The sequence below is a fragment of the Acinonyx jubatus genome, chromosome B4 (assembly GCF_027475565.1).
Source record: "Acinonyx jubatus isolate Ajub_Pintada_27869175 chromosome B4, VMU_Ajub_asm_v1.0, whole genome shotgun sequence".
NCBI lineage: Eukaryota > Metazoa > Chordata > Mammalia > Carnivora > Felidae > Acinonyx > Acinonyx jubatus.
The window spans coordinates 57,152,366-57,166,161 of NC_069387.1; the positions used below are offsets into that span (position 1 = coordinate 57,152,366).

Consider the following 13,796-nt stretch of genomic DNA (forward strand, 5'->3'; position numbering starts at 1 on the left):
GGCATAAGTTTATGGAGGCTCAGACTGAAGCAGTTAGAGTGGAGGTAGAGAGAAGTGTTAGATCAACAAATACTTTATAAAACATTCAAGGATATTTATCATATGTTCTGGTGATATGGAAGCTCTCTTCTGGTTGTTTCCAATGTCTCACTGAGATAAAAGAAAAGACATCACCTGAGAGTGAGGAAGCTGGAGGAGGTATTGGAGTTTAAGGAGAGAAAGGATGAAATAGGCCAGGAGTTGATAAACTTTTTGTACAGGATCTCATAGTAAGTATTTTTAGTCTTGCCTGGCTAAAAGGCCTTTGTTGCCATCACTCACTTCTGCCATTGTCATATGAAAGCAACCACAGACAACGTGCAAAAAAAAAAAAAAATAGGGATGGCTGCGTTCTAGTAAAACTATTTACAAACTGGGTGGTCAGCTGGAGTTGACTTGCAGGGGTGGGGTGGGAGAGTGGGTGTAGTTTGCAGATCCCTGATTTAGGCCAGTGGCCCTGTGAATGGACTAGGATTGTATGATCTGATCACCAGTAAACACTGAAGTTAAAAATTATAAATTGAATGTGTGATCTGTTGGTTCATTTGTATTTTTCTTTAACAATGTTTATCTGAAAAGGTGCTGACAGGGAGTGGGTAGCAAGCAGAAATTAAGCAAATACTAAGAAGTAAGTGGGCGAGAAGCAAAGGAATTGAGGGGAAGTGGAAGGGAGGGATTATAATGATGGACCATGGAAGAATTTAAAGCTGAGTGAAAAGGCAACTGAGTTCACAGGAAAGTGGAAGGGTAATGAGAAGGTGGTAGGATCAATGGACTGGAGACTTCAGTGGGGACTGAAGGTTTGTTGGCTCTCAAAGAAGTAATCTGGAAAGAAGTGGTGGTTAAAGAGTGAGATGCTCACAATGAAAATGAGAAGGGGGTCAAATTTTCTGGGAATGACCGGTTTGAAGATGAAGATGTGACCAGGGAGTGCACAGCCAAGGTGGCATGGAAGATAAGGGACTCTCAAGAGTATCCCTAGATGGTCATGTTAATTTTTTTTAAGTCTATTTATTTATTTTGAGAGAGAGTGCACATGTGTGCATGAGTGAGGGATGGGCAGAGAGAGAGAGGGAGAGAGAATCCTAAGCAGGCTCCACACTGTCAGCAACAGAGCCCTTTGTGGGGCTCAAACCCATGAACTGTGAGATTATGACTTGGGCCAAAAACAAGAGTCAGTCGCTTAACCAACTGAGCCGGTGCCCCCTGGATGGTCATGTTAAAAGGATCATGTTATTTTTGGATAAAGTCTAAAGTTTTTCCCTTAGTTTAAAATGAATTGTGATGTTAATGATGAAAATACCACTTCCTAAAAAAGACTTTGTGATGTTTGTTTGCTTGTTTGTTTGTTTATATGGTCTAAATCTAAGAATATTATCTTCTTTTACCCAGAATACTAAGAACATTATGGATATCTATAAATTGGAAAAGAAGATTGAGGAATTGTCTAAAACTGAGACTGAGCACCAAGTAAGCACTTCCCAAATACTGGTAAAATATTTTCTTTTGTCAAACCAATATTACTTTATCAAGGTGTATATGACCCATCGACACAATAACCTTTGGTTATAAATTCTGAAGTTTGTGTTCCTCAAAATGTCTCAATTAGAGTATATAAAACACAGTTTCTATTTTTTTTTTCGTAATGGCTTTACTGATATATAACACACATGTCATTAAATTAGCCCACTTTAAATGATATGTCAGTGGTTTTCAGTATATTCACAGAGTTGTGCAAACATCACCAAAACCAATTTTAAAACATTTTTATCATCCCCAAAGAAATTCCTTTAGCAGTCACTCCCATTCCCCACCAACCCTAAGACAACCACTTTAGAGATTTTTTTTGTCTCTATAATACAGATTTACCTGTTCTGGACATTTCAATAAAATGGAATCATATACACCATGTGGTCTTTCATGATTGGTTTCTTTCACTGAACATGTTTTCAAGGTGCATTCATGTTATAAAATATATCAATACCTTATTTCATTTTATTACTGGATAACATTCCATTTTATGGATATACCACGTATTATTTATCCATTCATCAGGTGATGAGCATTTGGGCTGTTTCTACTCTTTGACTATTATGAACAGTGCTCCTATGAACATTTGTATATGCATTTTTGTGTCCATGTGTTTTCTCTTAAGTATACACTTAGGAGTAGAATTACAGGGTCATAGGATAACTATGTTAGACCTTTTTAGGAACTGCCAGACTCTCTTCTGGCACCATTTTATATTTCCACCAGTTATGCATGAGGGCTCAGATTTCTCCACATCCTTGCCAACACTTGTAACTATTTATATTTTTTATTATAATGGTATTTTCTAATTGAGGGGTATCTGGTTTTGTAAATCCCTCAATCATCAAATATTTCAGCTATTATACCTTCATAATGCATAAAACAAGTGCTGGGAAAATGTATCCTTGATTGAATTAAGGGATAATAACCTACAAAAATGATTTTTTATCTAAACTGCATCTAAAAAGTCTATATTTGGTGTATATTTTGTTATGTATTCCATACATTCTTATCAGGAAACTAAAGACTATTAATAAATTTAGGAATTCATATCTACTTATTGTCATCTTAATAGTTTATTTGAATAATATTTTTTGCTGTAGTATATGTGTGAAATGATATATTTAAATTTCATGTTTGTAGGTATGTGTGTATACATATATATATATATATATATATATATCTCATAGTTTAGACATTCAAATTAATTTTATTCTAGGAATGACTGTTTTTGGAAAACACAACTGTCATAAACTAGTAGAAAGAGTTAGAAGACATGGGTTCAAATCCTGTCTTCTCTACTTAAAAGCTTTATGACCTCAAGCAAGTAGTTAACCTCTTTTAAGTCTTTCTTTTCTCACCTACTAAATGGCTGTGATATTTTCTACCTAATCCCCAAGCTTGGTGGAAACTCAAATGAGAAGATTATGTGAAAGTACCTAAAAGGATATCAAATATATATGATTAAGGGATGATTCTACTTCTGACTATGATGATCATTTTTCTAGGTTTTCAATTTAATCAGTATACATACTTGTCAATTATATTTAGAAGACTTTGCCAACAAACTTGCCTTTGGTTTCAATAAACCAATATATTCTAATATTCACTCTGCTAAGAGACATCTTGAACATTTTTAAACTATGTTTTTAAAAGACAGTTTTTTTTCTTGCAATCTAACTAATGAGATTTTGGCAAGTTTAGGTTATGTTGCTAGATCATCTGTGGGTTTCTACAATACTTGTTATCCAAGAGGAAGGGTCTTTTATATGTTGACATAGAATTTGTGTTCATGTTCTATCTAGACTTCCATTTTCACCAAGAAAATGAAGACTCTATTGGTCTTCTTATTATATAAAGTGTAAAATAGTGGAAAGGGCACATGACTAAAGCTGAAGATTCATATTATAGGCTCAGTTCTGTCCCTTACCATGTGTGACATTGAGCAAGTCTTTTAATAGTGCTGAGCTTCAACTTCCTCACTGATAAAGTGAGGGCAACAGCCCTAGCCTCTCGAGTTGTCATGAGGCTGATGTGAAAGTTGTTTATAAAGAAACACATGCCCGTTAAAGGTGCTTGAGAAACATGTCTCCCTTTTGGAATGATTTTATGGCATTATCTTTTACCAAAGCAATGTCCCAGTGGCCTTCCCGAAACTTGTCTCTTTTCAGATGCAGTTACACATATATGAGAACACTTTGCTTAATAAAGATGCAAGTTTGCAGAAGGTTGGTATGGTCCCTGCCCATGAAGTCCCATGGGGTTTGCTAGCTCTCCCCAAATCATAAAGGAGATGGTCATTTGTGTAACTTCACCCCTATTAGAGTACCTGATTCTAATATTCTATCACAGGACTTTCCTCTATAATACTTCACAAAAATGTTCTTCTGAACAAAGAATACAGACTTTGTCATCTGGGATAAGTTTTAACATATCCTAAGTTTGGGTGGTATTCATCCATGTATGTAATATTCGTGTGCCAATTACCAGTTACTGGCTAGATACGGTGATGTAGTCTTTTTTTAAGTTTATTTATTTAGAGAGAGAGAGAGTGTGTGTGTGCATGTGCAGGAGGGGCAGAGAGACGGAGGGAGAGAAAAAACCAAGCAGGCTCTGTGCTGTCAGCAGAGAGTCCAATGTGGGGCTCAAAATCATGAACCATGAGATCATGACCTGAGCTAAAGTTGGAAGCTTAACCAACTGAGCCACCCTCGTGCCCCAGTGATGTAGTTTTAATTCATAATAACGTAAATGAGTGTGCATTTAGGGAACAAGAAGAATATATTCCCCAGTTATTTCTACCTAGTTAGATTGATTTGATTGATAGGTAGATAGACACGATTTTCTTTATCATTGTATCCTTAATCATGACCTATGTATTAACAAAAGATGCTGGCTACAGAGATGCTGGTTATGGTAGCTTTAAGAGACATAGGAAGGACACAATCTAAGTAATAAACTTCCAACATGGAGGAAGTGAATAAAGAGCAGTATTTCCTTTTCGTTTCTCTGTTACAAAGTTTCAAAGGAATCCTTTATGAATTGTGGACATTGATGAAGATACTGAATATTGTACCAAATTTCTGTCTTCATTGTGAGTGTTCTTTGTCTCCATAGAGTGCATTGTTGTAGTGGCTTCTCACTTCCTCTGTAACTCTGGTCTTTCTACCACTTTGCATTTCTGCCCAACATTCATAAGGTATTGATTGAGCACTTCCCATTTGCCAGGCACTATGTTAATCATGAGGTAAAATTATAGGTCAGACAGTGACTGTACCTTCTGGTCTTAGAGTACAAAACTATGATTAACAGATATCATTTGAACTGGATAAAATTGGATGCCTTAATAATTCATTAGTCATTTGCAGGTAGACTGATTTTTTTTCCTGTTATGATAGTAAATATAATTTTGACTTGAGCTTAAGAATTACCTTTTAGAGTTTGATTCCACGGAACCAGGCAAATATAGAACATAACGGCACCAGTTAGGTATAGCTACCTTGCTGTCCCATACTTTTTTTATGTGGTTTTAATCATAAACATAGACTGGTTCAGCTTTCAAATAAGATTGGTAGAAGGTCTCATCATCATTGAGCATTTACAATTTTTCTGTGGCTCAGATTGAGAATCTAAATATGATTTGGTAGACTCATACATGTATTTGGTATTCTCTCTTCTGCTTTTCAGAAGGATTTAAGTATAGAAGAACTTAAGTCAACCATCATAGAATATGGAAACATTATAGAGGTACCATAATAATCTCACAGTTTGCAAGGTGGGGTTGTTTAAATGTAAATCCCCCATTAGAGTAACACGTACAGCCTAATGTTGTATGTGATTCCAGAATTTACGAGGGGATAAAAACAAACTGGCTCATGAATTACAGCACTTGCAACAGGAACTTATCTTGTAAGTAGAGCAACTTCTCACCAGCCTTCTCTCTCTCATGTGCCTCCACCCTGCATTATTGGTCTGCTGAGCTATGTACAATTCTTTGTGCCACATTCATGATATTTTTCTCTCCTTTTCTGCAATAGATCTCCTTCTCAGTTTTCCATGACCCATGCTTTTTTCTTACTTTGAGATTAAGCAATCCTTTTGAATGCATGCATGGCATGCTGTTCTTACCTCTTTATTAACATACATCATCTTATAATTGTTTTTAAGTATGCACACTATGCTATCCAGGAGTCTACAGGAGCCACACAGATATCAAAAGTGAGCAAAATATTTGGGATAAGTGCACACATTTAGAAGAGTGACAACTGAGAAAAGTGTATTACCCAGATGAAGGCCAGCGAATCAAGAATATATGGGCCCAGTGTAGCTGCATCTTTTGATTTTTAAAAGAAAAGCCAGAAATCTAGATTTTCTCATTTTTAACTATTGGCTCTAGTTCTTAAAAAAAGAGAGGAAAAAAAAGCATGGCCTACTTGTTTACAGCCGCCTAGAGTCATTAGTCTGTGCTGGTCCTGGAGGACAGAGAATATTATTTCTCTCTATTACTAAGTACCTTATACAATCCTTGGCACACATGAGGGCTTACTGGAGTGATAAACCCCATTTGGGTGACTTATAACATAGTCACATCTAACTGGACTGGATTATTATTTTCATTTTTCAAGAAATGGGATCCAGCTGAATGTTAGTGAAGAGTGTAATAGTATCATCTCTGAAGAAGAAAAATCTTTACATTGTGAACTCACTCTTGCTCAATCTGCAGAGGTAGGTAATTATCATCAAATGCAAAACTTCATAAAATAAGACCATATACAATAGCTTACTTCAGGTGAAGGTCCAAGCTTGCTGAAGAGCACCTGTGATATTTTGAGGAAATCTGTTGAATGTTTTTAGAATCCAAACCTAAAGTCTCTTAGCGTGAAAAAAAAAAATGGACCTTTTTCACGTTATGACTGAAAATCATAGTGAGGTTAAGGCTAAGATTGAAGAAGCATGTGTTCAGTGAATCCAGACTTTAGAAATCTGTATAGTCTTGATATTTTTTTAGGAGAAACTACCTGTGCCGATACCCGGGCCTGGGGTCCTGAAGATAATGATAGAGATCCATGAACTATCTTTAGGTATTTCCCTAACCCCCCGAAATAAATGTATCTGACAAAAATAAAGATGCTTAGAAAAATCATGAAATTTCTTTGCTCTAAAATGAAATTGTAGCATCCCAATGTAATGGCACTGATTATTACATTCTGAACAGAAATTAGCATTTTTATGTTTTTGGTTAATTTAAAAATGCAAATGAATTATTACTTTAAAAAATTTCTGTTAGGAAGACCCAGTTTTTTCAGCATGGGAGGAAATTATCAAAAGCCTTTTTGGGGATGAAATGTTGGAGATCCACCCCCCAAAGACTATATTTTTACTCCTTTGTACTTTCCAGTCTGTGCTTGTTGTGTTAGGAAATGTTTTGTTAGCAAATTGCTTTCTTTTCACCACTTTGATGGGCTTTCCATGTCTGTGGACGATGGATATGTCAGAATGTCCTCCTCCTGACAGCTGTGACATGACCTTGAAAGAAGAGGAAAAATGTCTTCAGGGCAAATGCTGTTTAAATTTCTCCTGCCAAGGATCCGGGGGCAACATATGCTGCCTTCATCTAAAGCTGTCTCCGGCAGCCTTGGACATTCTTCTGAGGGCTGTGCTTTCCTGACATTCTGTTTCAAATACTCATCATCTTACTGTGTTTTTGAAACCGGGCCAGACTGCCAGACTGAATGAAATGGTGGCAAATCTGCCACAGCAGTCCTCTGAGATGATAATGATGTCAAGATGCCAGCCTGTAAAGTTCTATACTTCTAAACAGGGGTTAAGCAGCTGGCAGAGTTCTGGCTCTGAGGTTTATCGTTCTAATGGCTTAGGAAGTGTAGAAATAAGAGCTCTTGAAATGTTTTCCAATAGGCAACAAGAAGGAAGTTAAATGTGGTGTGGTTGTGTATCAAAAATACGATAGGAGACGGATGCTTTAGGAGAACCATAAGAATTATCCTTTGGAAAACATCATCTGAGAGTGACTTTTATGAAAGGAGGAGACAAAAGAAACTAGTTTTTTGTGGTGGTGGTTATTGAACACCCTCCCTATAGTTTTTTTTTCTTGTGTATTTCTTTACCTTCCCCTATTTTCTTAAATTAGAGCCATAGTGGTTTATATTATCCACATGTAAATGTTATCTATTGAATAAATGTTTTTCCTTAAGAATGAATAAATGTTAAGTTGACGCCATCCTAGAAAGAAAATGTAAGCTGTTGTTCGGTAACGTAGGAGGATTTTATAAAACAACTAGCACTCTTTGGTGGGGACAGTTATATTGACCCATGAATATCATTTGCATAAAAAAATGTTCTTAGAATGACAGAGTTGTGGACACTTTAATAATTGTTTCAGGACAATGAAGTTGAGTGGCAGTGCAGTTTCACCAGTTTGTCATCTCTGGATATGTTGATGGACCAAGAAATGCTATTACTGAGAAAATTTGAACAAAAGGGAGTGGAATTCACAGCTGTCCTTCAAAAGCTGGTATTGTGTAACATGTACTGTGGTGATTCACTGGCTACGAACATTTGCAGATAGCTGATCTACAGTATGTTTGTGGAGTACAGGCATATCTGTGTTTTGCTGAGATTCAAATTAATCCTATTATGAAAAGAGATTTTTCTTAAACCTTCCCGAAGATGATCTTCCAGTTCTGGCTTAATCAGGACAAATAGGTTGATCATTCGTTATAAATTGTTCGAACTTATTTTTCCTACAGGCTAATCATTAATATCAGAGGACTGAAGACATAGTATCTAGTGAACAGTTTCTTTCTGGCTAATAGTAGTACCTCTTATTCCATTTTGATTTTTGGCTAGAAATGAGATGGTTAGAGGAAGAAAACATCTTACCTTCACGTTGGTATTTCTAGACCGTTTCATAGTACCTAGCGTATGGCAGGTAGTATTTAAAGAGTGGAAAAAGAAATCCATGAAAATGCTTGTTTCCTACTATTTGAGACAGGAATAAAAATGTGCATGTTTTGTCTAAAAAAATGATTCTATCTGTATGAATTCAGCATATATGCAGCACCTGACAAGAGTTAGCATTTACACATGGCAATATCCCCGGATAAAGGAAAGTCATGGGTGGCATTAAATGAGAAAGAACTGTGTATGGTGTCTTAATTATCTATAGAGGACCTTTGGTCTAAATTACTTCTTATATAATAGCATATGCCTTTCACCTGAATTCCCAGTTGAACATGTGGAATTCTTTCAGCACAAAGAAGTTTCTGAAGTTGAAACCCTCATGGATAGCTCTCTACAGTGGGTAACTGATCCAGAATTTACTGTGAAAAAAAAGTGGGAGAACAAGCTTACTGTAAGTGTTTTATGTGTTTGTGATTTTCCTATTTTTTCTTCTGCTTTATTAAACCAGGTAATATTATATGCAGTATCATTTCTAAGACTTTATGTAATTTTCTGCTATCTCGGGCTGTTGATGTGTATGGAGTGAATGTCTGGGGATGTGTGTGAGTATGTGCATGTGGGTGAAAGTAAGAGTATGAGGGTGAGGATAAGTGTGTGTAAGGGTGAAGGTAAGTGTGTCTAAGAGTGAGAATAAGTGTGTGTGAACATGAGGGTAGCATAAGTGTGTGAGAGCATGAGGTAAGTGTGTGAGAGCGTGAAGGTAAGTGTGAAAATAAGTATGTGTGAGAGTAGGGAAAAGGATGGCAGAGCATGAAGATGTGTGTGTGAGGATAAGTGTGCATGAACATGAGGGGAAAAATGAGAGTGAGGATGTGTGATATGTATTAAAGAGACAGGATAAAATAATTGAATGGAAAAAGTATTTTATTTGAATCTTGTGAGAACTGCTAGTCTAAGCTTGAATTTTTCTTTGACTTATTAAAATTGCTTAAATTTGATGGAATAATTATTGTGCAAAGGAATGTTATTCCTGAGATTCTGATAGTTTCATTATACCAGAAATTGGCAGAACATTGGAAAAATGAGAACTTAGGTAACTATTTCCTGTTTGGTTATAAAGGAATCATCAAAGAAGAAATCTCCTTATCTTTTATCTTATTATCTCTACTTCTTGGCTGCCAGACAACTTGCTAACATCCATAAGTTTCCTAAGTTAAGCTCAAGCAAGAAGTGAACTCTGAAGACTCTGAAATACTAATTTCAACCCCCTTGACAAACCTTTTTTTGTTTTAATTGCTTTTGAGTATGCTAATAAACAAATACTGATTTCATTGCATTTCCTTGCCCCATCCTATTCTAAAGCAGTTGTGATGATTGATGAAATGGTTAGGGACCACTTATATTAAGAAAGCTCAATTTTAGTCACATAATAGGCACGCAATATGTACTTGTTAAATTGAGATAATGGGTCCAAAAAATAATCTTTGGACAGTTGAGACTTGGTATCTGTTCAGTTAGAAGTTTAGTGTCTAATAACCATGAATACTATTGAGATGGGAATGGCCTGTCATTTGTTTATATTTAACACTGAAATAGTGGAGTTTGTTTTGTGACTTTTCTTGTAGGAAGTCAAATATAAAATGGAAGAGAAACTAAATCTTTGCATATTAACGCTGAACACCTTGGGAAGCCAGAAAAAATCTCTTGATAAAGAATCTGTCAAATTAATAGAGATTTTGAAGAGATTCAGGCTGGAATATTTTTATTTCAGAAAAGAATTCCTTTCCAGGTGATGGTCATTTATCTGCAAGAAACCCATGCTTTGTATAATGACACGTTTGGGATTGTACCATGGCATTCAGTTTACTTTTTTCAAGTTGTATGCATTGATTTCAGATGATGATCTCACTCTTTCAAGGAAGGCATTTTGTCTGATAATTTTGAATTATGAAGTAGCATAAAATTGCCATAAATATATTCAACTTATATATTGCAATAAATTGCAAATAGTGAACTTTAAAATTTGTGGAAACCTATTGTATAAGGAGTTATTTTCCCTAAAGAAGAAAATTGGAATTATAGAATATAGAACTCTCTTAATCAGAAAGGACTTCAGAGATCATTTAGTAAAACCTTACAATTTTACACAGGACTGAAGCATAAAGATTTAAAGCGAATTGGTCAAGACCTTAGGGTTATTAATGAGAAATCTACAAAGAAGTCTATTATTAATGGAAGAATTTGAGTCTGTTGACTCCTGTCCCATCTGGCTTCATTTTCTGCCTCAGTATACAATGTATTTATTGCACTGGGCACTAGTCAATTATATTTCAAGTAAGAGAAGTCAGGGAATAGAGGACTCTAAATGTAAAATAATTTACTATCTTACTCTCACCTTAATTCTTAATTCACCAAATTCTTGAAATTTGTGCCCTCTGTAAGCCACATACTAAACAAGGACAGCCAGTAACATCTTTTGTTGACCACTATTTATATATCTGCTAGTACCACACTAAGAATCCCCTTAAGAAATGCTTTTTTGGTGAGTGAATGAACATGGGTGTGTAGTGAATTTGAATAAGATAAAAAAAAAATGTAGTTAGAGACCAAAGTTGCTTGAAGAAAGTAGCCAGAATAAACTGTTTTATTCCCACCCCACCCCACCCCAATAAGAAAATTAGATACCAGAAAGAGGTTAATACCAGAAGGAGCTCTCTCAAGAAAATGATCATCTATTCTCCCTAAGAAGCAGGGAGCCCAAACTTCCCCATAGTGGTGTGTGGGTTAAGTGGATATGCAGCTTCCTTACACAGATAACATCTCCACAAAAGGGAGCGTCAAAATTCTTCTTTTTAGCAACAAAGACCTATTTGGAGAGAGTCATTTCTGAATAAGTGAATCTTCTATATTCTATAAGACTCACAAGCAGCCCAACTAAGTAACAATAGGTGAAATTTGTTGAGAGCTTACTGTGTTAGATGTAGTGTTAACAATTTGACATTCATTTATCTTGAGAGTTTCAGAGATTCATTCAAGGTTGCCCAAGAGGGATTATTAAGTGGCAGCTGGGATCAGACCCAAATGTGTGTAACTTCAAAACCCGTGTTCTTTCAACTATTAATCCCCTACCATCCTCTTGTTAAAATTGGATGAAATATTCATTAAAAATATTCTGGGAACCTGGTATTGAGCAGGTTAAGCCCAACTGGTTAAACCCCTGCCTTCCGGATATAATTTTAAATAGACAAAACCATTTAGTGGCTACACAAAAAAATGATTTGGCTATAAGTTTTAAATGAGTAAGCTTTATCTATGAGTAGGGAGTATTTTGTGGGGATGAAAGTAAGAATTCTATGTTTAGAAATATTTATTAAAGGTAAACTCTCAGGGGCTGTTTTCTGGGAAGGAGAAGGCTTTCATTCTGTTGTAAAATAAATAGGCTGAAGTACTGAGGAATGGAAAGAATTGAATGAGTCAAGGAGAGGCAATGAAAGGAAAAACTGCTCTTGAAGGTCTCAGGGAGTGTAAAATATGTCATTTGTGCAACACCCAGTTGCCAACTCCTTGTCAGTTATTTTTCTAAATGCTAGAAAATTAACTAAGACAGAAACCTCTGCATCCATGAAACTAGTATTTTTAAGGTATTCAAAGAGTGAACAAATAAACATGTAACTATATACTATAATACCAGGCAATGGTGGTAAGTGATATAAAGAAAATTAAGAGAATAAGAAGACCAGGAATGATGGGGCAGGAGGACCAAATTTTAGAAGGAAGGGCCAGTAAAGCCTTGTCTGTGATTGGTAAATTTAGTAGATAGCTGAACAAAGTGAGAGTATGAGCTAAGAGATGATCTGGGAAGGGTTTTAGTCAGAGGAATTAGCTAGTGCAAAGGCCCTGAGGTTTTAATGAGCTTGCATGTTTGAGCCACTGAGTTAGAAACTATTTCAATAGTGTAGGTGAAGGAGTATAACATGAGTCAGGGTGAGCAATGAGATAAGAAATGGTTGGATTCAAACTTTGAGGATGGGTCAGATCTTACATGCTAATGAATTTGATGTGGGAATACAAAAAAGAGTCATCCTTGACTTACAGCATTGTTGTTGTTTTTTTGTGTTTTTTTTTTTTTCTGAAAACTAGGTAAATGGGGTTCTCTTTGGATAGTGAAGTTTCAGGGAGAATCAGATGACAGGAGTAGAAATCAAGATTTAGCATTAGGACATGTTAGCAAGGAGATACTGAATTTAAAAACACACTCAAAGCTGATACTATGTATCTTAACATAATAATGCAAGTCACTATGGAAGAAACATCTTCAAAGATTTAAAATCTCTTGAATATCTTTAATAGCTAGTACTGTCTAATTCTTTAAAAGCCATTTTTAAGACTTAATCACAAAGTGCACTATAGGTGCAAATATATGTAATATATATGATTAAAGTTGTAATTAAATATGGATTTCTCTTGGTCCTTACAATCCTTTTGCTTTCCCTTGGAAGATAATGGACAGTCTTGAGAGCTTAGACTATTACAAAAGAGAAAAGTTGGTAAAACTGATGTCTTAAAAAGAAGAAGAGGAAGAGGAAGAGGAAGAAGAGGAAGAGGAAGAAGAGGAAGAGGTAATGTCAGCAAGAAGGTCGAATAGGAAGCCCTGGGCCTTCCTTCCCTCATGGGATATACTGATTCAACAGTGATACATGAACAAATTCACTTTTTTGAGAAATTCAGAAACTAGTTGGGAGGCTCTGCACCTGGGTGGATGTGAAACCAGCCACATCAACGCTGGTAGAAAAATTCTAGATACCCTGTCAGTGTCATTCCTGCTCCAGGTATAGGACCATGTGATCAGAAGGAATCCCCCAGCATCCGGCTTCTCCCTGGGGAGAAAAGAATCAGACTGTGTGTCCACATTCCAACATTTCTGAGGACTTGCCAAGATAGTGGCTTTTGACTCAACTGTCTCAAAGTGCAGATGGAACTGGGCATACTGTAGACACTTAGGGGACACTAAGAACAGTGATGGCAGGTGGAACTAGCACACAAGTACTCATCATAGTCCCTTAGCTCAGAACAAAGAAAACAGATGAAAAACCCCAGATCTTAGCTTCTCCCTAGGGAAGGAAAGAATAGGATCACTTTTCTGAGGGGTGTCTAAAAGACTGGCTTCTGTCACACCCATCTTAGAGCAATGTTACTCTAGACACTTAGGCTCCAATAAGGATGATAATGGTGATTTGAATTGGCATGAAGACTTGCAAGCCCCCAGAACTCTGCCCAAACTGATTGATAAAGGTTTTCTCCTGTAT

The 13,796-nt window shown here is 36.2% G+C and overlaps 1 protein-coding gene across 1 annotated transcript in view; it reads left to right on the forward strand.

Annotated features, from left to right (window-relative positions):
- The window catches only part of IRAG2 (inositol 1,4,5-triphosphate receptor associated 2), a 127,872-nt gene that overhangs the window by 46,838 nt on the left and 67,238 nt on the right, over positions 1-13,796 (forward strand). The window contains exons 9-16 of the mRNA XM_027035758.2: positions 1,432-1,509; positions 3,741-3,797; positions 5,257-5,316; positions 5,414-5,478; positions 6,195-6,294; positions 7,970-8,101; positions 8,840-8,941; positions 10,116-10,279. Coding sequence (XP_026891559.2) covers positions 1,432-1,509; positions 3,741-3,797; positions 5,257-5,316; positions 5,414-5,478; positions 6,195-6,294; positions 7,970-8,101; positions 8,840-8,941; positions 10,116-10,279 — 758 coding nt within the window. The remainder of the gene's footprint in view (positions 1-1,431; positions 1,510-3,740; positions 3,798-5,256; positions 5,317-5,413; positions 5,479-6,194; positions 6,295-7,969; positions 8,102-8,839; positions 8,942-10,115; positions 10,280-13,796) is intronic.